This window comes from Phoxinus phoxinus (assembly GCF_949152265.1).
Source record: "Phoxinus phoxinus genome assembly, chromosome: 15".
Classification (NCBI taxonomy): domain Eukaryota; kingdom Metazoa; phylum Chordata; class Actinopteri; order Cypriniformes; family Leuciscidae; genus Phoxinus; species Phoxinus phoxinus.
The window spans coordinates 16,242,204-16,267,840 of NC_136890.1; the positions used below are offsets into that span (position 1 = coordinate 16,242,204).

The 25,637-nt window shown below is 37.5% G+C and overlaps 2 protein-coding genes across 2 annotated transcripts; both read right to left on the bottom strand.

Annotated features, from left to right (window-relative positions):
- Nucleotides 1-81: 81 nt before the first annotated feature.
- On the bottom strand, nucleotides 82-12,782 carry LOC307012230 (uncharacterized protein). Its single transcript, XM_079638646.1, has 20 exons — nucleotides 12,445-12,782; nucleotides 12,019-12,179; nucleotides 11,682-11,859; nucleotides 11,006-11,176; nucleotides 10,834-10,928; nucleotides 10,637-10,687; nucleotides 10,168-10,546; nucleotides 9,810-9,986; nucleotides 9,473-9,561; nucleotides 6,332-6,371; nucleotides 4,391-4,567; nucleotides 3,965-4,089; nucleotides 3,628-3,805; nucleotides 2,948-3,118; nucleotides 2,776-2,870; nucleotides 2,579-2,629; nucleotides 2,110-2,488; nucleotides 1,744-1,920; nucleotides 1,409-1,497; nucleotides 82-1,281 (listed from the first exon to the last, which is right to left on the bottom strand). The coding sequence occupies exons 1-20, from the start codon at nucleotides 12,704-12,706 to the stop codon at nucleotides 1,270-1,272; spliced, it is 3,057 nt and encodes a 1,018-aa protein (XP_079494772.1). The 5' UTR covers nucleotides 12,707-12,782; the 3' UTR covers nucleotides 82-1,269.
- A 4,195-nt stretch (nucleotides 12,783-16,977) lies between these two features.
- On the bottom strand, nucleotides 16,978-21,946 carry LOC307012231 (uncharacterized protein; the record flags this gene model as incomplete). Its single annotated transcript, XM_079638647.1, has 12 exons — nucleotides 21,109-21,946; nucleotides 20,678-20,838; nucleotides 20,341-20,518; nucleotides 19,672-19,832; nucleotides 19,335-19,512; nucleotides 18,656-18,826; nucleotides 18,484-18,578; nucleotides 18,287-18,337; nucleotides 17,818-18,196; nucleotides 17,452-17,628; nucleotides 17,117-17,205; nucleotides 16,978-16,989 (listed from the first exon to the last, which is right to left on the bottom strand). Exons 1-12 carry the CDS (start codon nucleotides 21,368-21,370, stop codon nucleotides 16,978-16,980), a joined length of 1,914 nt encoding a protein of 637 aa, XP_079494773.1. The 5' UTR covers nucleotides 21,371-21,946.
- Between the last annotated feature and the right edge of the window lie 3,691 nt (nucleotides 21,947-25,637).

Below are 25,637 nucleotides of genomic sequence, written 5' to 3' on the forward strand. Positions count from 1 at the left end.
ATAAAACTTAACTTTGCCCTCAGTCAAAACTATTTGATCAGGAACAAATAACAGATTTGTAATATCATTTACACTATCTACAAAAAAGACAGTCACCAAAACAATAACATCACGTAGTTAGTCTAATATAACTGAAATAGACCAAATGCTATATTAAAACACCAAAACACAGAATATTAAGTTTCTGATCATAGGCAGAGGGTGAACCCACACCATGAGGATATGTGCTTCCACTCTAAAAACATTTACTATATGACAGGCTATATGCAGGATTTGGCATGGCAGAAATCTTGCAAAGAGCGCTCATTTTATTATATCATTAAAAAGCTGTTATACAACTTCATCGCGATCTCACAAAGTTAAGCTATCAGTAAAGCTGATGCACAATAATGTCTTATTTACATAGCCCAACTGCTTATTATAAGGAGAGGATTTGCGCGCGCGTAGAACTAATCCACCAATAGTTTAGCCAATATTATTTTATGGAGAAAACTGATCCTAGACCAGCATTTATAGACAGCTTTCCCCTCTAAAAGCAATCAGAAGCATAATTTATCTCATAATTCTGACATAGATTTCCCACAATTGTGAGTTTATCTAACAATTCTGACTTTATAACACGCAAATGTGACTATATATCACGTGACTCTGACTTTATAACCTGCCATTTTGAGTTTACAGTATATCATGCAATTCTGAGAAAAATTACCTCTTTTTTTTTTACATGGAAACAGTAGCATAGGCTATTTTTAGCAGGCAAATGAATATGGAAATTCAACAAGTGCGTGGCCACAGGAAGGTACACTTGTGCAGAACCTATAACACACGCTCCGACTAATTTCCGATTTAGGCTATATTTCTGGAGACAATGTTATTTAAAGTTACAGAGATTAGTGCCCCTGTGAGCTAAATGCTGCTGAAGACATTTCGTTATGGAATACGTGAATACTTTTTTTGCTCTCAATAGTAAGTTTGCTGAATGACCATATGATTAAGGGGGCACATTGTGTCATCTGGGGGGGCACTGCCCCCTAATGCCCCCCCTTGGCGACGGGCCTCCCAGGGCTACAAAGCATTGTGGGACCACTCATATCAGCCTGTTAGATACAAAGCAGAAGGAGGAAGCAGCCAAAGACTGGAAATTCTGTGACATCCAGTGCAGGATCCTTTGGAGAGGGCCGTGGCAGAAGCAGCTTTCACAGGAACTTCTGGGGCGACTAAGAGAGCAATTCTGACATGACGTGCAGCTCTGACATTCCTCTTCATGTCTTATTCTGTGACCTGAAACAAACAAACAAAAAAGGTTACAGTCATAGATTACAATTAGAAGAATTTTTTTTTAAAATCTTTAAAATGAAAAGTGAATATAATCTTCAAAATCATTTGTAGCTGATCTTAGGCTCATTACCTTAAACCATTCATGTCGAAGGATTTCCCTCAAATGAATCCGTTGTCTTGGGCTTTCCTTCAGGAGGGATCGAATCAGGAGGCAGCATTCTGTGCAGAACGATAGAAGTGAGTCAGATTATTACCTTAAACTTTACACCTGCTGTCTTTGTATTAAGCTGTAAGATTCGACTATTCTATAAAGTACGGTCAAAAAATCAGAAAAAAATGCTTGTATTATCCAATATCCGTCTTTTATACGGCCACTTGGCTCAGGTGTTACTTTTTCTGTATTTCTTTGTTTTGTATGATTTAAATTACAGTTGGTCTTCTTTGCTGTGATGAATGCCATCTTACCGTTTGACAAGCCAGGCTCAGACCAGGTGTCTTCCTCAATCATTTGCTTGTCTCTTGGTTCTGGAATGCGTCCACACACCAACAGGAATAAGAGCACTCCCAGAGACCACACAGTAGCTGGTTTGCCGTGGTACTTGCCCTCTGTGCAGTACTCAGGCGGGCGGTAGTCTAGAGTGCCTGCAGAAAAAAGATTTGTCTGATGGGTAAGTACCATAGCATGAAATACCATAGCATGTGGTAAAAACATCTGGTGTTTTTAATTTAAAAAAATGCTGCCTCAAATGTGAGATATGGTTTATATGATACCAATTTAACTAGTCAATAGAACTTAAGTCCCAAACTACAGGTTTGATTCATAATTCATACCACAGAATCTTTTATAGGCAGATTCCTGCAGGAGATCCCCGCAGCCGAAGTCAATCAGTTTGACCTGAAGAGTTTCTGTGTTGATCAGCAGGTTCTCCAGCTTAATATCACGGTGAAACACTCCACGGCGACAGCACATATGAGCAGCCATGGTTGTCTGCGCCATAATAAACCGCGCTGTGTCTTCATCTAGGATGCCTTCGTGACCATTCCAAAAATCCCACAGATCTTTACATGGTGAGGGACGCTCCAAGACCATGATATATCGGTCAGGCTGGTCCTGCCAGTCCAGCAGCTCAATGATCTCTGAAACTTTGGGGCCCCTATTAGCAAGGATTAATAGGCCGACCTCTAATGGGAATTTTGCCGGATGACCAGGCTGGAAGAAAGATCATTGTTATATGAAGGTGTTGTCATTATGTTTACATATTTTAATTTGAAAACAACATAGTGAGTGTAGCCTACTTACAATGTAGATGTATTTCATGTTCTGCGGCTTTCTGGCAATTTTCACTGCCACCTGATAATAAAAAACAAAAAACATTGTAACATTTCTAACACGTCAAATGCAGTAAATAGTTGAAAAATAAACACAAAAAGACTTGAAATGGCTATAGTGAGACAAAATAAATTTGTTGGCTAAATATTGTAAGAAAATGACGATACCTCAAGGCCATCCTCCAAGCGTTTCCCTTCATAAACCGAGCCGAATGATCCCTCACCGAGCATTCTGCCGATTTCATACCGGCTCAAAATGTTGTCTGCAAAAAGTGCAACTTCATTTTAGTTGCATGGACAGCAGTGAGTTTAATGCTTGAGGTCATGGCCGTAAACTCACCCTCAGTTGTCACGTCCACTCTGTTGTTGTGACCTGGTGCTGGACTGACTGGACTGTGCTGGACTGGAGCTGGAGGGGTTTGAACCTGCTGATCTTCAAGACCACTGGGTAGAGGTTCCTGAAGACCATGATCCTCTGCACCACAGACACTGGACTGTAGACCATTTTGATCTAAATCAAGGAATATCAAGGACACACTTCTTTACAAACCAACCCTCAACAAACTACTTGTCTGGCCTTAAAATGTATAATACAGAATAAATAAATAAAGTGAATCAATCAATTCAATAAATAAATGAATAAATTATTAATTAAATTAAATTGTATTAAATTAATAAATTAAACACTGCATAGTCATATTATGGTGATTCTTCAGTTGCTACATGAATTCTTAAACAAATAAAAGTTCTGTTTAAATATGTAAGACATGTCCTGGAAAAAAATGTATAACTTTGATCAAACTTTTGGATTTTTGATATAGGTGTGAATTTGTAACATATGGTAATTACATGGCACTTCATCCAAGGGAACAGACAAATTCCCTTAATTAATTAAGTTCCCGTGAATGACACGTTTCCATTAATGGATACTCATATCTAGCTGAAAATGATGTAGACTTTATGATGTACAGAGCACTAATAAACAGCATTTACACATTCTCAACTGGTCATTGGATTTACCCTCAGCGTGTCTCTCACTAATGGTTCCAGTGGTCTGATCCTCCACTTTCTGACCCTGACCTGAGCCACTGCTGTGAAGAGAGAGACGCTCTCCAGAACTCCAGTGAAGAGAGAGCAGATCTACAGAACTACTCTTCTTCCTCTGTCTCTCCTGACTATCACTTTCCTCACTAACAGGCTGATGATATACATAGAGCACATAGAAGAGATTTGACCTTGATTTCTTCCCATATCACAATAAACAAAGAACATTTAAAACAAATGCACAAAAAGGTGTAGAAATCTTCCAAATATTAATATATTCAAATTCATTTGTAGCTTATTAGGGCCAATATACCTCAAACCATTTCTGGAAAAGTGCTGGACTGTGGTGGACTGGAGCTGGACGGGTTTGAACCTGCTGATCTGCAGGAGGAAGAACTTCAAGACCACTGGGTAGCGGTTCCTGAAGACCATGATCCTCTGCACCACAGACACTGGACTGTAGACAATGTTGATCTAAAGCAGGGAATATCAAACAAAAGTATGTTTCAAACAAATAATTATAATTATTAAACATTGGATCCTCATATTATGGCTATTCTTCTGTTTAAATGTTTTATTTTTTTGAACAACCCTTGTTTAAATATTCATGACATGTCTTGGAATAAAAAATCAATCTGATTATTGGCTCGATCAAACTTCAGTTTTTATATAATAATGGTGTGGTCATTTCATTAATGATGACACTCCAGTGATATTCTCCAATGGTCATTTGATTTACCCTCAGCTCTTCTCTCCTGTATCGGTGCGGTATTCTGGTCTGCGATGATGCCGCTCCAGTCCCAGTAATGAAGCTTCACAGAGCTATCCATCCTCCTCCTCTTTCTCCTTGGTGTGGACGGACGTCCATCATCTGGGCTCTGCTGGCTGTCTCTCTGGCACTCTCTCTTCCTGGGACCTGTGGGCACAGAAACAAACTCACAAGACAGAGGTGTTAAATGTTCAGGAATAAGCTCGGGGGGTGTCCGGGTCGGGCCTTGCATCCTCCTTCAAACTGCAATGAAAACAATACAAATACAATACAAAATAGAATACAATACAATGCTCCTCAGAAATACCCCTCCCCCCAAAACAAATAAATAAATAAAATAAAACTCCCTCTAAAACAAGAAAACAACAATACAATTAAAGAGTCATCCGAAATAATATGAACTTTAAAAAAATAAATCGATGTAACGTTAGAGGATAAATATAATCCGATCTCCTTCTAGAATAAAAGTTTCCTCTCTGAAATCCTCAGAACAGCTTCAAAATCTCCAGATCAGCACAGAAAATATTCAGCAAAAGTCTCTCAACCAACAGATAGCGATCAAAGTGTTTGTTGATAATATTTGCAGTCAGAATTCATAAGACGCGTCGCCATAGCAACTAAAATTCGAATCACTCATATGCACGCATGCGCACCCGAAGTCGCGTGCGTGAGCAAAGCGCACATCGAATCTGCAAACAAACCGAGTCTGTCCATGCAGGACTGAATGTAATTATTAAATAACCATTTAACAAGTGATATAATAATGTATCAGTACTGCTTAGCTAAAAAATGGAAGTTTACAATTCGACGGTTAAAACATGAAATAAGGTGCCATGAATCAGTTCAATTGAGTTTGATGTGGCTATATTGTCAGTAATAAAATAATCATTAAAAATGTGATCGTTAAAAAAAAGTATCAAACATTTATGTCAATTCGATTCAAAGTCAGATGAATACTAATGTTGTCCACCAGAGGGAGCCGCAGGATAGCAAATCCTTTACGATCACAGTTCATAATAATTAAGTTATAATGCTAACTTTGTTTTAAATAGTTGATATAAAAACGTTTCGATTGTTAGATTTATTCAGATACAGAAAAAGAAATGTACATATGATGAATATATAATATAGTGCAAAAAGTTATTTTCTAGGGTTATTTTTTCTAATTGTCTAATGAGTTTATTCATGACTTTTATGAGGTAAATGTAACATTGCTCTCAAGCTTTCTTAGTTTGAGTGATTACATGAGACATGATTAGTTTATTCATGATAGTTTATTTAGAAATGTGTAAAAAGGAAGAAATGGTATTCAGTTAAGAACCGCTTGAACTGAGATAGGAGCTACAATGAGGTCGGAGGAGCTACAACACGCGACATTAAAAATGTCAAAATGGTATTTATTGTTTAAATTTGATAATAATATTGACATAATTTGAAATCTGAAACTTTATAACAAAGCACAAAAACAAATTGCGATTTATTAGATAGAAGGTGCACTACAATGTTCTGTTCGTTCATCAACTAAAAATGACTGACTAAAAGATTGATTCTTCGAATTTAAGAATTGATATTCCTTCATAAAAATAAGAAGCGAAAAAAAAGAGAGAATTAGTTATTCTTACCCAGCCCTGTATTTTGAATCAATATTCATATGGATCACGCAAAACAAAAACGCAGAATGGATCAATTATATTTACTATAATCAGCAGAGATTTAATGACTTATGTTTGGAGATCAGTGTTGCACTTTTACCAAATAATACTGCACAGGGAGGAAAATTTAACAAATATGATTGAGTCCAAAAAGCTTAAGAGCAGAAGTTAAGAAAAACTTGATTTAAAGTTTGGAGAATTATGAGGATGGTTTGCTAAGTTGGAGTTGCAATATTGAAAGGGGGTTATTATTCTGTACTTCCCATGTTAAGATCACTAGTTGAAAGTCTCCTCATATCCTGATAGCAATCACAATGTTAAGCGGTGTAACAACACACATACCATTTCTCAAAATCAGGTAGGCCAATATTGTTTATATGATATATTATTTATTGAACAATAATAGTTAATGAACAATAACAGCCATTATACAGGAATACAAAGTTTGTAGAATAGCAAACAGACAAGCCAACAATTCAGTCAAAGTACAAAGGTTGAATAAAAATATAAAGTTATAAAAACTTAACTTTGCCCTCAGTCAAAACGATTTGATCGGGAACAAATAACAGATTTGTAATATCATTTACACTATCTACATTGCATTTTCATGTGTGGTCACCAAATACTGCTAGATGAAAATATCACTTCCTCAAAACAAGGCACCAGACACTACCAGGGCTACAAAGCATTGTGGGACCACTCGTATCAGCCCGTTAGATACAAAGCAGAAGAGGAAGCAGCCAAAGACTGGAAATTCTGTGACATAATAATAATAATAATAAATAATACATTTTATTTAAAGGCGCTTTTCATGGCACTCAAGGACACCTTACAAAATTCATAAAAAAAAAAGACATTAAACAATCAAACCAGTACAGCAACAAACATTAAATCACATAAAAACCTGCCTGTACAAATACGTTTTAAAACGAGATTTAAAGTCTGAGACACTAGAGCTGTTGCGAACCTCTACAGGAAGAGAGTTCCATAAATGGGGAGCAGCATAGCCAAAAGCTTGTGATCCCATAGAAGTTGTCCGAGTGCGTGGCTGAATACGTGTAAGTGCAGAAGCAGATCTTAGAGTGCGGGAAGGAATGTGTATATGAAGAAGATCTTGAAGATAGGAAGGAGCCAAATTGTTAAGTGCTTTGTAAGTTAAAAGTAAGATTTTAAAATGTACACGGAATTTAACTGGGAGCCAATGCAACTTCTGTAAAACAGGTGAAATGTGTTCAAAAGTGGAAGTTTTGGTAATGACTCGAGCTGCAGCATTTTGGAGGAACGGTCTTAAAGTGGTTCAAATCTTTTTTAACCAATAGAACTTTTTCATTTAAAATAGGAAACTCTAATTCATCATCGCGCAAGCTAACCTGTGGTGTACCGCAGGGGTCTGTTCTTGCACCTACTCTTTTCTCTCTCTATCTGCTTCCCTTGGGATCTATCTTTAGGAAACACAACGTTTCTTTTCATTGCTACGCTGATGATATGCAAATCTATCTGCCTCTAACCTCTGATAATGAGCATGCTCTTAGTTGTTTATCCACATGTCTGGACGACGTAAAATCATGGCTCTTAAAAAAATTCCTTTTTTTAAATTCAGATAAAACGGAGGCCATTGTTTTTAGCCCCTCCGAAACCAGTAGACAAAACTCACAAAATTTAGAAATCTCAAACCTGAGTACCTCATCCCAAGTGCGTAATCTAGGAGTGATGATCGATAATAGTCTGAAATTTGACAGGCAAATTGCCTCTGTAGTGGGCTCTAGCTTCTTCTATTTACGCTCTCTCTCTCAAATTAAATCTTTTCTCTCTAACGCCTCTTTAGAGGTTGCTGTCCATGCCTTCATAACACCGAGGCTGGACTATTGCAACTCTCTATATTATGGTGTTGCTAAGACTCAAATTTCACGGCTAAGTCGTTCAAAACGCAGCAGCGAGATTTCTGAAGGGATGTAAAAAGTTTGAGCATGTTACACCCCTTCTGAGATCCCTACATTGGTTACCGGTTCAGTATAGAATTGAATACAAAATTCTATTGTTGGTCTACAAATCACTAAATAATCTTGCACTATTATACCTGTCAGACCTACTTCACTTATATACCCCCAAGCGAGGGCTTAGATCGGTAAACAAATTCCTCCTTCAGATTCCCAGAACCCGCTTGAAAAATAGGGGAAATAGAGCGTTTGAAGTAGCGGGCCCCACGTTGTGGAACAAACTCCCAATCCAAATTAAAATGGCCTCCTCCTTATCTGAGTTTAAATCTGCTCTGAAAACTCATCTGTTTGATTCAGCTTTTAATATGTAATTGGATTTTGTACTCACTGATCCTAAGTGATCATTGTTTGTTTTATTGTGTATTTTATTGCAATTTTTGTACAGCACTTTGGTCGGTTGTCAGCCGGTAGTAAATGTGCTCTATAAATAAACGGAACTTGACTTTGAACATTTTGTACTAACTGTAATTTATGAAGAGATTTGGAAGCAATCCCATAAAACAAAGCATTACAATAGTCGATTCTAGATGTTACAAGAGCATGCACAAGTGTAGCAGTGCTCTTGAGTCAAAGGACAGGACGCAGACGATTTATATTGCGGATATGGAAGAATGCAGAACGGGTAACTCTATTAATGTGAGATTCAAAAGACAGAGTTGTGTCAAGAATGACACCCAAACTTTTGACCTGGTTCGATAGAGGAACAGAACAGTTATCTATTTCCATAGAAGAAATATTCGACTTACTTATTGTATTTTTTGAACCAACAAGAAGAATCTCTGTTTTACTGCTGTTCAATGTTAGAAAATTACTTGAACACACGCTCCGACTAATTTCCGATTTAGGCTATATTTCTGAAGACAATGTTATTTAAAGTTACAGAGATTAGTGCTCCTGTGAGCTAAATGCTGCTGAAGACATTTCGTTATGGAATACGTGAATTCTTTTTTTGCTCTCAATAGTGAGTTTGCTGAATGACCATATGATTAGGGGGGCACATTGTGTCATCTGGGGGGGCACTGCCCCCTAATGCCCCCCCTTGGCGACGGGCCTCCCAGGGCTACAAAGCATTGTGGGACCACTCATATCAGCCTGTTAGATACAAAGCAGAAGGAGGAAGCAGCCAAAGACTGGAAATTCTGTGACATCCAGTGCAGGATCCTTTGGAGAGGGCCGTGGCAGAAGCAGCTTTCACAGGAACTTATGGGGCGACTAAGAGAGCAATTCTGACATGACGTGCAGCTCTGACATTCCTCTTCATGTCTTATTCTGTGACCTGAAACAAACAAACAAAAAAGGTTACAGTCATAGATTACAATTAGAAGAAAACATTTCTAAAATCTATAAAATGAAAAGTGAATATAATCTTCAAAATCATTTGTAGCTGATCTTAGGCTCATTACCTTAAACCATTCATGTCGAAGGATTTCGCTCAAATGAATCCGTTGTCTTGGGCTTTCCTTCAGGAGGGATCGAATCAGGAGGCAGCATTCTGTGCAGAACGATAGAAGTGAGTCAGATTATTACCTTAAACTTTACACCTGCTGTCTTTGTATTAAGCTGTAAGATTCGACTATATTTTATAAAGTACGGTCAAAAAATCAGAAAAAAATGCTTGTATTATCCAATATCCGTCTTTTCTACGGCCACTTGGCTCAGGTGTTACTTTTTCTGTATTTCTTTGTTTTGTATGATTTAAATTACAGTTGGTCTTCTTTGCTGTGATGAATGCCATCTTACCGTTTGACAAGCCAGGCTCAGACCAGGTGTCTTCCTCAATCATTTGCTTGTCTCTTGGTTCTGGAATGCGTCCACACACCAACAGGAATAAGAGCACTCCCAGAGACCACACAGTAGCTGGTTTGCCGTGGTACTTGCCCTCTGTGCAGTACTCAGGCGGGCGGTAGTCTAGAGTGCCTGCAGAAAAAAGATTTGTCTGATGGGTAAGTACCATAGCATGAAATACCATAGCATGTGGTAAAAACATCTGGTGTTTTTAATTAAAAAAAATGCTGCCTCAAATGTGAGATATGGTTTATATGATATCAACTTAATAGAAATTAAGTCCCAAACTACAGGTTTGATTAATAATTCATACCACAGAATCTTTCATAGCCAGATTCCTGCAGGAGATCCCCGCAGCCGAAGTCAATCAGTTTGACCTGAAGAGTTTCTGTGTTGATCAGCAGGTTCTCCAGCTTAATATCACGGTGAAACACTCCACGGCGACAGCACATATGAGCAGCCATTGTTGTCTGCGCCATAATAAACCGTGCTGTGTCTTCATTTAGGATGCCTTCGTGACCATTCCAAAAATCCCACAGATCTTTACACGGTGAGGGATGCTCCAAGACCATGATATATCGGTCAGGCTGGTCCTGCCAGTCCAGCAGCTCAATGATCTCTGAAACTTTGGGGCCCCTATTAGCAAGGATTAATAGGCCGACCTCTAATGGGAATTTTGCCGGATGACCAGGCTGGAAGAAAGATCATTGTTATATGAAGGTGTTGTCATTATGTTTACATATTTTAATTTGAAAACAACATAGTGAGTGTAGCCTACTTACAATGTAGATGTATTTCATGTTCTGCGGCTTTCTGGCAATTTTCACTGCCACCTGATAATAAAAAACAAAAAACATTGTAACATTTCTAACACGTCAAATGCAGTAAATAGTGGAAAAATAAACACAAAAAGACTTGAAATGGCTATAGTGAGACAAAATAAATTTGTTGGCTAAATATTGTAAGAAAATGACGATACCTCAAGGCCATCCTCCAAGCGTTTCCCTTCATAAACCGAGCCGAATGATCCCTCACCGAGCATTCTGCCGATTTCATACCGGCTCAAAATGTTGTCTGCAAAAAGTGCAACTTCATTTTAGTTGCATGGACAGCAGTGAGTTTAATGCTTGAGGTCATGGCCGTAAACTCACCCTCTGTTGTCACGTCCACTCTGTTGTTGTGACCTGGTGCTGGACTGACTGGACTGTGCTGGACTGGAGCTGGAGGGGTTTGAACCTGCTGATCTTCAAGACCACCGGATAGAGCTTCCTGAAGACCATGATCCTCTGCACCACAGACACTGGACTGTAGACCATTTTGATCTAAATCAAGGAATATCAAGGACACACTTCTTTACAAACCAACCCTCAACAAACTACTTGTCTGGCCTTAAAATAAACTATAATACTAAATAAATGAATAAAGTGAATCAATCAATTAAATAAATAAATATATTAATTAAATTAAATTGTATTAAATTAATAAATTAAACACTGCATTGTCATATTATGGTGATTCTTCAGTTACTACATGAATTCTTAAACAAATAAAAGTTCTGTTTAAATATTTAAGACATGTCCTGGGAAAAATAATTATAACTTTGATCAAACTTTTGGATTTTGATATAGGTGTGAATTTGTAACATATGGTAATTACATGGCACTTCATCCAAGGGAACAGACAAATTCCCTTAATTAATTAAGTTCCCGTGAATGACACGTTTCCATTAATGGATACTCATATCTAGCTGAAAATGATGTAGACTTTATGATGTACAGAGCACTAATAAACAGCATTTACACATTCTCAACTGGTCATTGGATTTACCCTCAGCGTGTCTCTCACTAATGGTTGCAGTGGTCTGATCCTCCACTTTCTGACCCTGACCTGAGCCACTGCTGTGAAGAGAGAGACGCTCTCCAGAACTCCAGTGAAGAGAGAGCAGATCTACAGAACTACTCTTCTTCCTCTGTCTCTCCTGACTATCACTTTCCTCACTAACAGGCTGATGATATACATAGAGCACATAGAAGAGATTTGACCTTGATTTCTTCCCATATCACAATAAACAAAGAACATTTAAAACAAATGCACAAAAAGGTGTAGAAATCTTCCAAATATGAATATATTCAAATTCATTTGTAGCTTATTAGGGCCAATATACCTCAAACCATTTCTGGAAAAGTGCTGGACTGTGGTGGACTGGAGCTGGAGGGGTTTGAACCTGCTGATCTGCAGGAGGAAGAACTTCAAGACCACTGGGTAGCGGTTCCTGAAGACCATGATCCTCTGCACCACAGACACTGGACTGTAGACAATGTTGATCTAAAGCAGGGAATATCAAACAAAAGCATGTTTCAAACAAATAATTATAATTATTAAACATTGGATCCTCATATTATGGCTATTCTTCTGTTTAAATGTTTTATTTTTTTAAACAACCCTTGTTTAAATATTCATGACATGTCTTGGAATAAAAAATCAATCTGATTATTGGCTCGATCAAACTTCAGTTTTTATATAATAATGGTGTGGTCATTTAATTAATGATGACACTCCAGTGATATTCTCCAATGGTCATTTGATTTACCCTCAGCTCTTCTCTCCTGTATCGGTGCGGTATTCTGGTCTGCGATGATGCCGCTCCAGTCCCAGTAATGAAGCTTCACAGAGCTATCCATCCTCCTCCTCTTTCTCCTTGGTGTGGACGGACGTCCCTCATCTGGGCTCTGCTGGCTGTCTCTCTGGCACTCTCTCTTCCTGGGACCTGTGGGCACAGAAACAAACTCACAAGACAGAGGTGTTAAATGTTCAGGAATAAGCTCGGGGGGTGTCCGGGTCGGGCCTTGCATCCTCCTTCAAACTGCAATGAAAACAATACAAATACAATGCAAAATAGAATACAATACAATGCTCCTCAGAAATACCCCTCCCCCAAAACAACTAACGTTAAATAAATAAAATAAAACTCCCTCTAAAACAAGAAAACAACAATACAATTAAAGAGTCCTCAGAAATAATATGAACTTTAAAAAAATAAATCGATGTAACGTTAGAGGATAAATATTATCCGATCTCCTTCTAGAATAAAAGTTTCCTCTCTGAAATCCTCAGAACAGCTTCAAAATCTCCAGATCAGCACAGAAAATATTCAGCAAAAGTCTCTCAACCAACAGATAGCGATCAAAGTGTTTGTTGATAATATTTGCAGTCAGAATTCATAAGACGCGTCGCCATAGCAACTCAAATTCGAATCACTCATATGCACGCATGCGCACCCGAAGTCGCGTGCGTGAGCAAAGCGCACATCGAATCTGCAAACGAACCGAGTCTGTCCATGCAGGACTGAATGTAATTAATAAATAACCATTTAACAAGTGATATAATAATGTATCAGTACTGCTTAGCTAAAAAATGGAAGTTTAAAATTCGACGGTTAAAACATGAAATAAGGTGCCATGAATCAGTTCAATTGAGTTTGATGTGGCTATATTGTCAGTAATAAAATAATCATTAAAAATGTGATCGTTAAAAAAAGTATCAAACATTTATGTCAATTCGATTCATACTCAGATGAATACTAATGTTGTCCACCAGAGGGAGCCGCAGGATAGCAAATCCTTTACGATCACAGTTCATAATAATTAAGTTATAATGCTAACTTTGTTTTAAATAGTTGATATAAAAACGTTTCGATTGTTAGATTCATTCAGATACAGAAAAATAAATGTACATATGATGAATATATAATATAGTGCAAAAAGTTATTTTCTAGGGTTATTTTTTCTAATTGTCTAATGAGTTTATTCATGACTTTTATGAGGTAAATGTAACATTGCTCTCAAGCTTTCTTAGTTTGAGTGATTACATGAGACATGATTAGTTTATTCATGATAGTTTATTTAGAAATGTGTAAAAAGGAAGAAATGGTATTCAGTTAAGAACCGCTTGAACTGATGAGCTAACGTTACAATGAGGTCGGAGGAGCTACAACACGCGACATTAAAAATGTCAAAATGGTATTGTTTAAATTTGATAATAATATTGACATAATTTGAAATCTGAAACTTTATAACAAAGCACAATATTGAAAGGGGGTTATTATTCTGTACTTCCCATGTTAAGATCACTAGTTGAAAGTCTCCTCATATCCTGATAGCAATCACAATGTTAAGCGGTGTAACAACACACATACCATTTCTCAAAATCAGGTACGCCAATATTGTTTATATGACATATTATTTATTGAACAATAATAGTTAATGAACAATAACAGCCATTATACAGGAATACAAAGTTTGTAGAATAGCAAACACACAAGCCAACAATTCAGTCAAAGTACAAAGGTTGAATAAAAATATAAAGTTATAAAAACTTAACTTTGCCCTCAGTCAAAACGATTTGATCGGGAACAAATAACAGATTTGTAATATAATTTACACTATCTACATTGCATTTTCATGTGTGGTCACCAAATACTGCTAGATGAAAATATCACTTCCTCAAAACAAGGCACCAGACACTACCAGGGCTACAAAGCATTGTGGGACCACTCATATCAGCCCGTTAGATACAAAGCAGAAGAGGAAGCAGCCAAAGACTGGAAATTCTGTGACATAATAATAATAATAATAATAAATAATACATTTTATTTAAAGGCGCCTTTCATGGCACTCAAGGACACCTTACAAAATTCATTTAAAAAAAAGACATTAAACAATCAAACCAGTACAGCAACAAACATTAAATCACATAAAAGCCTGCCTGTACAAATAAGTTTTAAGACGAGATTTAAAATCTGAGACACTAGAGCTGTTGCGAACCTCTACAGGAAGAGAGTTCCATAAATGGGGAGCAGCATAGCCAAAAGCTTGTGATCCCATAGAAGTTGTCCGAGTGCGTGGCTGAATACGTGTAAGTGCAGAAGCAGATCTTAGAGTGCGGGAAGGAATGTGTATATGAAGAAGATCTTGAAGATAGGAAGGAGCCAAATTGTTAAGTGCTTTGTAAGTTAAAAGTAAGATTTTAAAATGTACACGGAATTTAACTGGGAGCCAATGCAACTTCTGTAAAACAGGTGAAATGTGTTCAAAAGTGGAAGTTTTGGTAATGACTCGAGCTGCAGCATTTTGGAGGAACGGTCTTAAAGTGGTTCAAATCTTTTTTTAACCAATAGAACTTTTTCATTTAAAATAGGAAACTCTAATTCATCATCGCGCAAGCTAACCTGTGGTGTACCGCAGGGGTCTGTTCTTGCACCTACTCTTTTCTCTCTCTATCTGCTTCCCTTGGGATCTATCTTTAGGAAACACAACGTTTCTTTTCATTGCTACGCTGATGATATGCAAATCTATCTGCCTCTGACCTCTGATAATGAGCATGCTCTTAGTTGTTTATCCACATGTCTGGACGACGTAAAATCATGGCTCGTAAAAAATTTCCTTTTTTTAAATTCAGATAAAACAGAGGCCATTGTTTTTAGCCCCTCCGAAACCAGTAGACAAAACTCACAAAATTTAGAAATGTCAAACCTGAGTACCTCATCCCAAGTGCGTAATCTAGGTGTGATGATCGATAATAGTCTGAAATTTGACAGGCAAATTGCCTCTGTAGTGGGCTCTAGCTTCTTCTATTTACGCTCTCTCTCTCAAATTAAATCTTTTCTCTCTAACGCCTCTTTAGAGGTTGCTGTCCATGCCTTCATAACATCGAGGCTGGACTATTGCAACTCTCTATATTATGGTGTTGCTAAGACTCAAATTTCACGCCTACAAGTCGTTCAAAACGCAGCAGCGAGATTTCTGAAGGGATGTAAAAAGTTTGAGCATGTTACACCCCTTCTGAGATCCCTACATTGGTTACCGGTTCAGTATAGAATTGAATACAAAATTCTATTGCTGGTCTACAAATCACTAAATAATCTTGCACCATTATACCTGTCGGACCTACTTCACTTATAAACCCCCAAGCGAGGGCTTAGATCGGTAAACAAATTCCTCCTTCAGATTCCCAGAACCCGCTTGAAAAATAGGGGAAATAGAGCGTTTGAAGTAGCGGGCCCCACGTTGTGGAACAAACTCCCAATCCAAATTAAAATGGCCTCCTCCTTATCTGAGTTTAAATCTGCTCTGAAAACTCATCTGTTTGATTCAGCTTTTAATATGTAATTGGATTTTGTACTCACTGATCCTAAGTGATCATTGTTTGTTTTATTGTGTATTTTATTGCAATTTTTGTACAGCACTTTGGTCGGTTGTCAGCCGGTAGTAAATGTGCTCTATAAATAAACGGAACTTGAACTTGAACATTTTGTACTAACTGTAATTTATGAAGAGATTTGGAAGGAATCCCATAAAACAAAGCATTACAATAGTCGATTCTAGATGTTACAAGAGCATGCACAAGTGTAGCAGTGCTCTTGAGTGAAAGGACAGGACGCAGACGATTTATATTGCGGATATGGAAGAATGCAGAACGGGTAACTCTATTAATGTGAGATTCAAAAGACAGAGTTGTGTCAAGAATGACACCCAAACTTTTGACCTGGTTCGATAGAGGAACAGAACAGTTATCTATTTCCATAGAAGAAATATTCGACTTACTTATTGTATTTTTTGAACCAACAAGAAGAATCTCTGTTTTACTGCTGTTCAATGTTAGAAAATTACTTGAACACACGCTCCGACTAATTTCCGATTTAGGCTATATTTCTGAAGACAATGTTATTTAAAGTTACAGAGATTAGTGCTCCTGTGAGCTAAATGCTGCTGAAGACATTTCGTTATGGAATACGTGAATTCTTTTTTTGCTCTCAATAGTAAGTTTGCTGAATGACCATATGATTAGGGGGGCACATTGTGTCATCTGGGGGGGGGGCACTGCCCCCTAATGCCCCCCCTTGGCGACGGGCCTCCCAGGGCTACAAAGCATTGTGGGACCACTCATATCAGCCTGTTAGATACAAAGCAGAAGGAGGAAGCAGCCAAAGACTGGAAATTCTGTGACATCCAGTGCAGGATCCTTTGGAGAGGGCCGTGGCAGAAGCAGCTTTCACAGGAACTTCTGGGGCGACTAAGAGAGCAATTCTGACATGACGTGCAGCTCTGACATTCCTCTTCATGTCTTATTCTGTGACCTGAAACAAACAAACAAAAAAGGTTACAGTCATAGATTACAATTAGAAGAAAACATTTTTAAAATCTTTAAAATGAAAAGTGAATGTAATCTTCATAATCATTTGTAGCTGATCTTAGGCTCATTACTTTAAACCATTCATGTCGAAGGATTTCGCTCAAATGAATCCGTTGTCTTGGGCTTTCCTTCAGGAGGGATCGAATCAGGAGGCAGCATTCTGTGCAGAACGATAGAAGTGAGTCAGATTATTACCTTAAACTTTACACCTGCTGTCTTTGTATTAAGCTGTAAGATTCGACTATTCTATAAAGTACGGTCAAAAAATCAGAAAAAAATGCTTGTATTATCCAATATCCGTCTTTTATACGGCCACTTGGCTCAGGTGTTACTTTTTCTGTATTTCTTTGTTTTGTATGATTTAAATGACAGTTGGTCTTCTTTGCTGTGATGAATGCCATCTTACCGTTTGACAAGCCAGGCTCAGACCAGGTGTCTTCCTCAATCATTTGCTTGTCTCTTGGTTCTGGAATGCGTCCACACACCAACAGGAATAAGAGCACTCCCAGAGACCACACAGTAGCTGGTTTGCCGTGGTACTTGCCCTCTGTGCAGTACTCAGGCGGGCGGTAGTCTAGAGTGCCTGCAGAAAAAAGATTTGTCTGATGGGTAAGTACCATAGCATGAAATACCATAGCATGTGGTAAAAACATCTGGTGTTTTTCATTTAAAAAAATGCTGCCTCAAATGTGAGATATGGTTTATATGATACCAATTTAACTAGTCAATAGAACTTAAGTCCCAAACTACAGGTTTGATTAATAATTCATACCACATAATCTTTCATAGGCAGATTCCTGCAGGAGATCCCCGCAGCCGAAGTCAATCAGTTTGACCTGAAGAGTTTCTGTGTTGATCAGCAGGTTCTCCAGCTTAATATCACGGTGAAACACTCCACGGCGACAGCACATATGAGCAGCCATTGTTGTCTGCGCCATAATAAACCGCGCTGTGTCTTCATCTAGGATGCCTTCGTGACCATTCCAAAAATCCCACAGATCTTTACATGGTGAGGGACGCTCCAAGACCATGATATATCGGTCAGGCTGGTCCTGCCAGTCCAGCAGCTCAATGATCTCTGAAACTTTGGGGCCCCTATTAGCAAGGATTAATAGGCCGACCTCTAATGGGAATTTTGCCGGATGACCAGGCTGGAAGAAAGATCATTGTTATATGAAGGTGTTGTCATTATGTTTACATATTTTAATTTGAAAACAACATAGTGAGTGTAGCCTACTTACAATGTAGATGTATTTCATGTTCTGCGGCTTTCTGGCAATTTTCACTGCCACCTGATAATAAAAAACAAAAAACATTGTAACATTTCTAACACGTCAAATGCAGTAAATAGTGGAAAAATATACACAAAAAGACTTGAAATGGCTATAGTGAGACAAAATAAATGTGTTGGCTAAATATTGTAAGAAAATGACGATACCTCAAGGCCATCCTCCAAGCGTTTCCCTTCATAAACCGAGCCGAATGATCCCTCACCGAGCATTCTGCCGATTTCATACCGGCTCAAAATGTTGTCTGCAAAAAGTGCAACTTCATTTTAGTTGCATGGACAGCAGTGAGTTTAATGCTTGAGGTCATGGCCGTAAACTCACCCTCAGTTGTCACGTCCACTCTGTTGTTGTGACCTGGTGCTGGACTGACTGGACTGTGCTGGACTGGAGCTGGAGGGGTTTGAACCTGCTGATCTTCAAGACCACCGGATAGAGCTTCCTGAAGACCATGATCCTCTGCACCACAGACACTGGACTGTAGACCATTTTGATCTAAATCAAGGAATATCAAGGACACACTTCTTTACAAACCAAACCTCAACAAACTACTTGTCTGGCCTTAAAATGTATAATACAGAATAAATAAATAAAGTGAATCAATCAATTCAATAAATAACTGAATAAATTATTAATTAAATTAAATTGTATTAAATTAATAAATTAAACACTGCATTGTCATATTATGGTGATTCTTCAGTTGCTACATGAATTCTTAAACAAATAAAAGTTTTGTTTAAATATTTAAGACATGTCCTGGGAAAAAAACTATAACTTTGATCAAACTTGTGGATTTTGATATAGGTCTGAATTTGTAACATATGGTAATTACATGGCACTTCATCCAAGGGAACAGACAAATTCCCTTAATTAATTAAGTTCCCGTGAATGAAACGTTTCCATTAATGGATACTCATATCTAGCTGAAAATGATGTCGACTTTATGATGTACAGAGCACTAATAAACAGCATTTACACATTCTCAACTGGTCATTGGATTTACCCTCAGCGTGTCTCTCACTAATGGTTGCAGTGGTCTGATCCTCCACTTTCTGACCCTGACCTGAGCCACTGCTGTGAAGAGAGAGACGCTCTCCAGAACTCCAGTGAAGAGAGAGCAGATCTACAGAACTACTCTTCTTCCTCTGTCTCTCCTGACTATCACTTTCCTTACTAACAGGCTGATGATATACATAGAGCACATAGAAGAGATTTGACCTTGATTTCTTCCCATATCACAATAAACAAAGAACATTTAAAACAAATGCACAAAAAGGTGTCAAAATCTTCCAAATATTAATATATATTCAAATTCATTTGTAGCTTATTAGGGCCAATACCTCAAACCATTTCTGGAAAAGTGCTGGACTGTGGTGGACTGGAGTTGGAGGGGTTTGAACGTGTTGATCTGCAGGAGGAAGAACTTCAAGACCACTGGGTAGAGCTTCCTGAAGACCATGATCCTCTGCACCACAGACACTGGACTGTAGACAATGTTGATCTAAAGCAGGGAATATCAAGGATACACTTCTTTACAAACCAACCCTCAACAAACTACTTGTCTGGCCTTAAAATGTATAATACAGAATAAATAAAGTGAATCAATCAATTCAATAAATAAATTAATAAATTATTAATTTAATTAAATTGTATTAAATTAATAAATTAAACACTGCATAGTCATATTATGGTGATTCTTCAGTTGCTACATGAGTTCTTAAACAAATAAAAGTTTTGTTTAAATATTTAAGACATGTCCTGGAAAAAAATGTATAACTTTGATCAAACTTTTGGATTTTGATATAGGTGTGAATTTGTAACATATGGTAATTACATGGCGCTTCATCCAAGGGAACAGACAAATTCCCTTAATTAATTAATTAAGTTCCCGTGAATGACACGTTTCCATTAATGGATACTCATATCTAGCTGAAAATGATGTAGACTTTATGATGTACAGAGCACTAATAAACAGCATTTACACATTCTCAACTGGTCATTGGATTTACCCTCAGCGTGTCTCTCACTAATGGTTGCAGTGGTCTGATCCTCCACTTTCTGACCCTGACCTGAGCCACTGCTGTGAAGAGAGAGACGCTCTCCAGAACTCCAGTGAAGAGAGAGCAGATCTACAGAACTACTCTTCTTCCTCTGTCTCTCCTGACTATCACTTTCCTCACTAACAGGCTGATGATATACATAGAGCACATAGAAGAGATTTGACCTTGATTTCTTCCCATATCACAATAAACAAAGAACATTTAAAACAAATGCACAAAAAGGTGTAGAAATCTTCCAAATATTAATATATTCAAATTCATTTGTAGCTCATTAGGGCCAATATACCTCAAACCATTTCTGGAAAGGTGCTGGACTGTGGTGGACTGGAGCTGGAGGGGTTTGAACCTGTTGATCTGCAGGAGGAAGAACTTCAAGACCACTGGGTAGCGGTTCCTGAAGACCATGATCCTCTGCACCACAGACACTGGACTGTAGACAATGTTGATCTAAAGCAGGGAATATCAAACAAAAGCATGTTTCAAACAAATAATTATAATTATTAAACATTGGATCCTCATATTATGGCTATTCTTCTGTTTAAATGTTTTATTTTTTTAAACAACCCTTGTTTAAATATTCATGACATGTCTTGGAATAAAAAATCAATCTGATTATTGGCTCGATCAAACTTCAGTTGTATTTTGATATAATAATGGTGTGGTCATTTAATTAATGATGACACTCCAGTGATATTCTCCAATGGTCATTTGATTTACCCTCAGCTCTTCTCTCCTGTATCGGTGCGGTATTCTGGTCTGCGATGATGCCGCTCCAGTCCCAGTAATGAAGCTTCACAGAGCTATCCATCCTCCTCCTCTTTCTCCTTGGTGTGGACGGACCTCCATCATCTGGGCTCTGCTGGCTGTCTCTCTGGCACTCTCTCTTCCTGGGACCTGTGGACACAGAAACAAACTCACAAGACAGAGGTGTTAAATGTTCAGGAATAAGCTCGGGGGGTGTCCGGGTCGGGCCTTGCATCCTACTTCAAACTGCAATGAAAACAATACAAATACAATACAAAATAGAATACAATACAATGCTCCTCAGAAATACCCCTCCCCCAAAACAACTAAATAAATAAAATAAAACTCCCTCTAAAACAAGAAAACAACAATACAATTAAAGAGTCCTCAGAAATAATATGAACTTTAAAAAAATAAATCGATGTAACGTTAGAGGATAAATATTATCCGATCTCCTTCTAGAATAAAAGTTTCCTCTCTGAAATCCTCAGAACAGCTTCAAAATCTCCAGATCAGCACAGAAAATATTCAGCAAAAGTCTCTCAACCAACAGATAGCGATCAAAGTGTTTGTTGATAATATTTGCAGTCAGAATTCATAAGACGCGTCGCCATAGCAACTAAAATTCCAATCACTCATATGCACGCATGCGCACCCGAAGTCGCGTGCGTGAGCAAAGCGCACATCGAATCTGCAAACAAACCGAGTCTGTCCATGCAGGACTGAATGTAATTATTAAATAACCATTTAACAAGTGATATAATAATGTATCAGTACTGCTTAGCTAAAAAATGGAAGTTTAAAATTCGACGGTTAAAACATGAAATAAGGTGCCATGAATCAGTTCAATTGAGTTTGATGTGGCTATATTGTCAGTAATAAAATAATCATTAAAAATGTGATCGTTAAAAAAAAGTATCAAACATTTATGTCAATTCGATTCATAGTCAGATGAATACTAATGTTGTCCACCAGAGGGAGCCGCAGGATAGCAAATCCTTTACGATCACAGTTCATAATAATTAAGTTATAATGCTAACTTTGTTTTAAATAGTTGATATAAAAACGTTTCGATTGTTAGATTCATTCAGATACAGAAAAATAAATGTACATATGATGAATAATATAATATAGTGCAAAAAGTTATTTTCTAGGGTTATTTTTTCTAATTGTCTAATGAGTTTATTCACGACTTTTATGAGGTAACTTTAAATGTAACATTGCTCTCAAGCTTTCTTAGTTTGAGTGATTACATGAGACATGATTAGTTTATTCATGATAGTTTATTTAGAAATGTGTAAAAAGGAAGAAATGGTATTCAGTTAAGAACCGCTTGAACTGAGCTAGGAGCTACAATGAGGTCGGAGGAGCGACATTAAAAATGTCAAAATGGTATTTATTGTTTAAATTTGATAATAATATTGACATAATTTGAAATCTGAAACTTTATAACAAAGCACAAAAACAAATTGCGATTTATTAGATAGAAAGGTGCACTACAATGTTCTGTTCGTTCATCAACTAAAAATGACTGACTAAAAGATTGATTCTTCGAATTTAAGAATTGATATTCCTTCATAAAAATAAGAAGCGAAAAAAAAGAGAGAATTAGTTATTCTTACCCAGCCCTGTATTTTGAATATTCATATGGATCACGCAAAACAAAAACGCAGAATGGATCAATTATATTTACTATAATCAGCAGAGATTTATTGACTTATGTTTGGAGATCAGTGTTGCTCTTTTACCAAATAATACTGCACAGGGAGGAAAATTTAACGAATATGATTGAGTCCAAAAAGCTTAAGAGCAGAAGTTAAGAACAACTTGATTTAAAGTTTGGAGAATTATGAGGATGGTTTGCTAAGTTGGAGTTGCAATATTGAAAGGGGGTTATTATTCTGTACTTCCCATGTTAAGATCACTAGTTGAAAGTCTCCTCATATCCTGATAGCAATCACAATGTTAAGCGGTGTAACACACATACCATTTCTCAAAATCAGGTACGTCAATATTGTTTATATGACATATTATTTATTGAACAATAATAGTTAATGAACAATAACAGCCATTATACAGGAATACAAAGTTTGTAGAATAGCAAACAGACAAGCCAACAATTCAGTCAAAGTACAAAGGTTGAATAAAAATATAAAGTTATAAAAACTTAACTTTGCCCTCAGTCAAAACGATTTGATCTGGAAAAAATAACAGATTTGTAATATCATTTACACTATCTACATTGCATTTTCATGTGTGGTCACCAAATACTGCTAGATGAAAATATCACTTCCTCAAAACAAGGCACCAGACACTACCAGGGCTACAAAGCATTGTGGGACCACTCATATCAGCCCGTTAGATACAAAGCAGAAGAGGAAGCAGCCAAAGACTGGAAATTCTGTGACATAATAATAATAATAATAAATAATACATTTTATTTAAAGGCGCTTTTCATGGCACTCAAGGACACCTTACAAAATTCATTAAAAAAAAAGACATTAAACAATCAAACCAGTACAGCAATCAAACATTAAATCACATAAAAGCCTGCCTGTACAAATACGTTTTAAGACGAGATTTAAAATCTGAGAGACTAGAGCTGTTGCGAACCTCTACAGGAAGAGAGTTCCATAAATGGGGAGCAGCATAGCCAAAAGCTCGTGATCCCATAGAAGTTGTCCGAGTGCGTGGCTGAATACGTGTAAGTGCAGAAGCAGATCTTAGAGTGCGGGAAGGAATGTGTATATGAAGAAGATCTTGAAGATAGGAAGGAGCCAAATTGTTAAGTGCTTTGTAAGTTAAAAGTAAGATTTTAAAATGTACACGGAATTTAACTGGGAGCCAACGCAACTTCTGTAAAACAGGTGAAATGTGTTCAAAAGTGGAAGTTTTGGTAATGACTCGAGCTGCAGCATTTTGGAGGAACGGTCTTAAAGTGGTTCAAATCTTTTTTAACCAATAGAACTTTTTTTTAGTTAAAATAGGAAATTCGAATTCATTATCGCGCAAGCTAACCTGTGGTGTACCGCAGGGGTCTGTTCTTGCACCTACTCTTTTCTCTCTCTATCTGCTTCCCTTGGGATCTATCTTTAGGAAACACAACGTTTCTTTTCATTGCTACGCTGATGATATGCAAATCTATCTGCCTCTGACCTCTGATAATGAGCATGCTCTTAGTTGTTTATCCACATGTCTGGACGACGTAAAATCATGGCAAATCAAATTTCCTTTTTTTAAATTCAGATAAAACGGAGGCCATTGTTTTTAGCCCCTCCGAAACCAGTAGACAAAACTCACAAAATTTAGAAATCTCAAACCTGAGTACCTCATCCCAAGTGCGTAATCTAGGTGTGATGATCGATAATAGTCTGAAATTTGACAGGCAAATTGCCTCTGTAGTGGGCTGTAGCTTCTTCTATTTACGCTCTCTCTCTAAAATTAAATATTTTCTCTCTAACGCCTCTTTAGAGGTTGCTGTCCATGCCTTCATAACATCGAGGCTGGACTATTGCAACTCTCTATATTATGGTGTTGCTAAGACTCAAATTTCACGCCTACAAGTCGTTCAAAACGCAACAGCGAGATTTCTGAAGGGATGTAAAAAGTTTGAGCATGTTACACCCCTTCTGAGATCCCTACATTGGTTACCGGTTCAGTATAGAATTGAATACAAAATTCTATTGCTGGTCTACAAATCACTAAATAATCTTGCACCATTATACCTGTCAGACCTACTTCATTTATATACCCCCAAGCGAGGGCTTAGATCGGTAAACAAATTCCTCCTTCAGATTCCCAGAACCCGCTTGAAAAATAGGGGAAATAGAGCGTTTGAAGTAGCGGGCCCCACGTTGTGGAACAAACTCCCAATCCAAATTAAAATGGCCTCCTCCTTATCTGAGTTTAAATCTGCTCTGAAAACTCATCTGTTTGATTCAGCTTTTAATATGTAATTGGATTTTGTACTCACTGATCCTAAGTGATCATTGTTTGTTTTATTGTGTATTTTATTGCAATTTTTGTACAGCACTTTGGTCGGTTGTCAGCCGGTAGTAAATGTGCTCTATAAATAAACGGAACTTGAACTTGAACATTTTGTACTAACTGTAATTTATGAAGAGATTTGGAAGGAATCCCATAAAACAAAGCATTACAATAGTCGATTCTAGATGTTACAAGAGCATGCACAAGTGTAGCAGTGCTCTTGAGGGAAAGGACAGGACGCAGACGATTTATATTGCGGATATGGAAGAATGCAGAACGGGTAACTCTATTAATGTGAGATTCAAAAGACAGAGTTGTGTCAAGAATGACACCCAAACTTTTGACCTGGTTCGATAGAGGAACAGAACAGTTATCTATTTCCATAGAAGAAATATTCGACTTACTTATTGTATTTTTTGAACCAACAAGAAGAATCTCTGTTTTACTGCTGTTCAATGTTAGAAAATTACTTGAACACACGCTCCGACTAATTTCCGATTTAGGCTATATTTCTG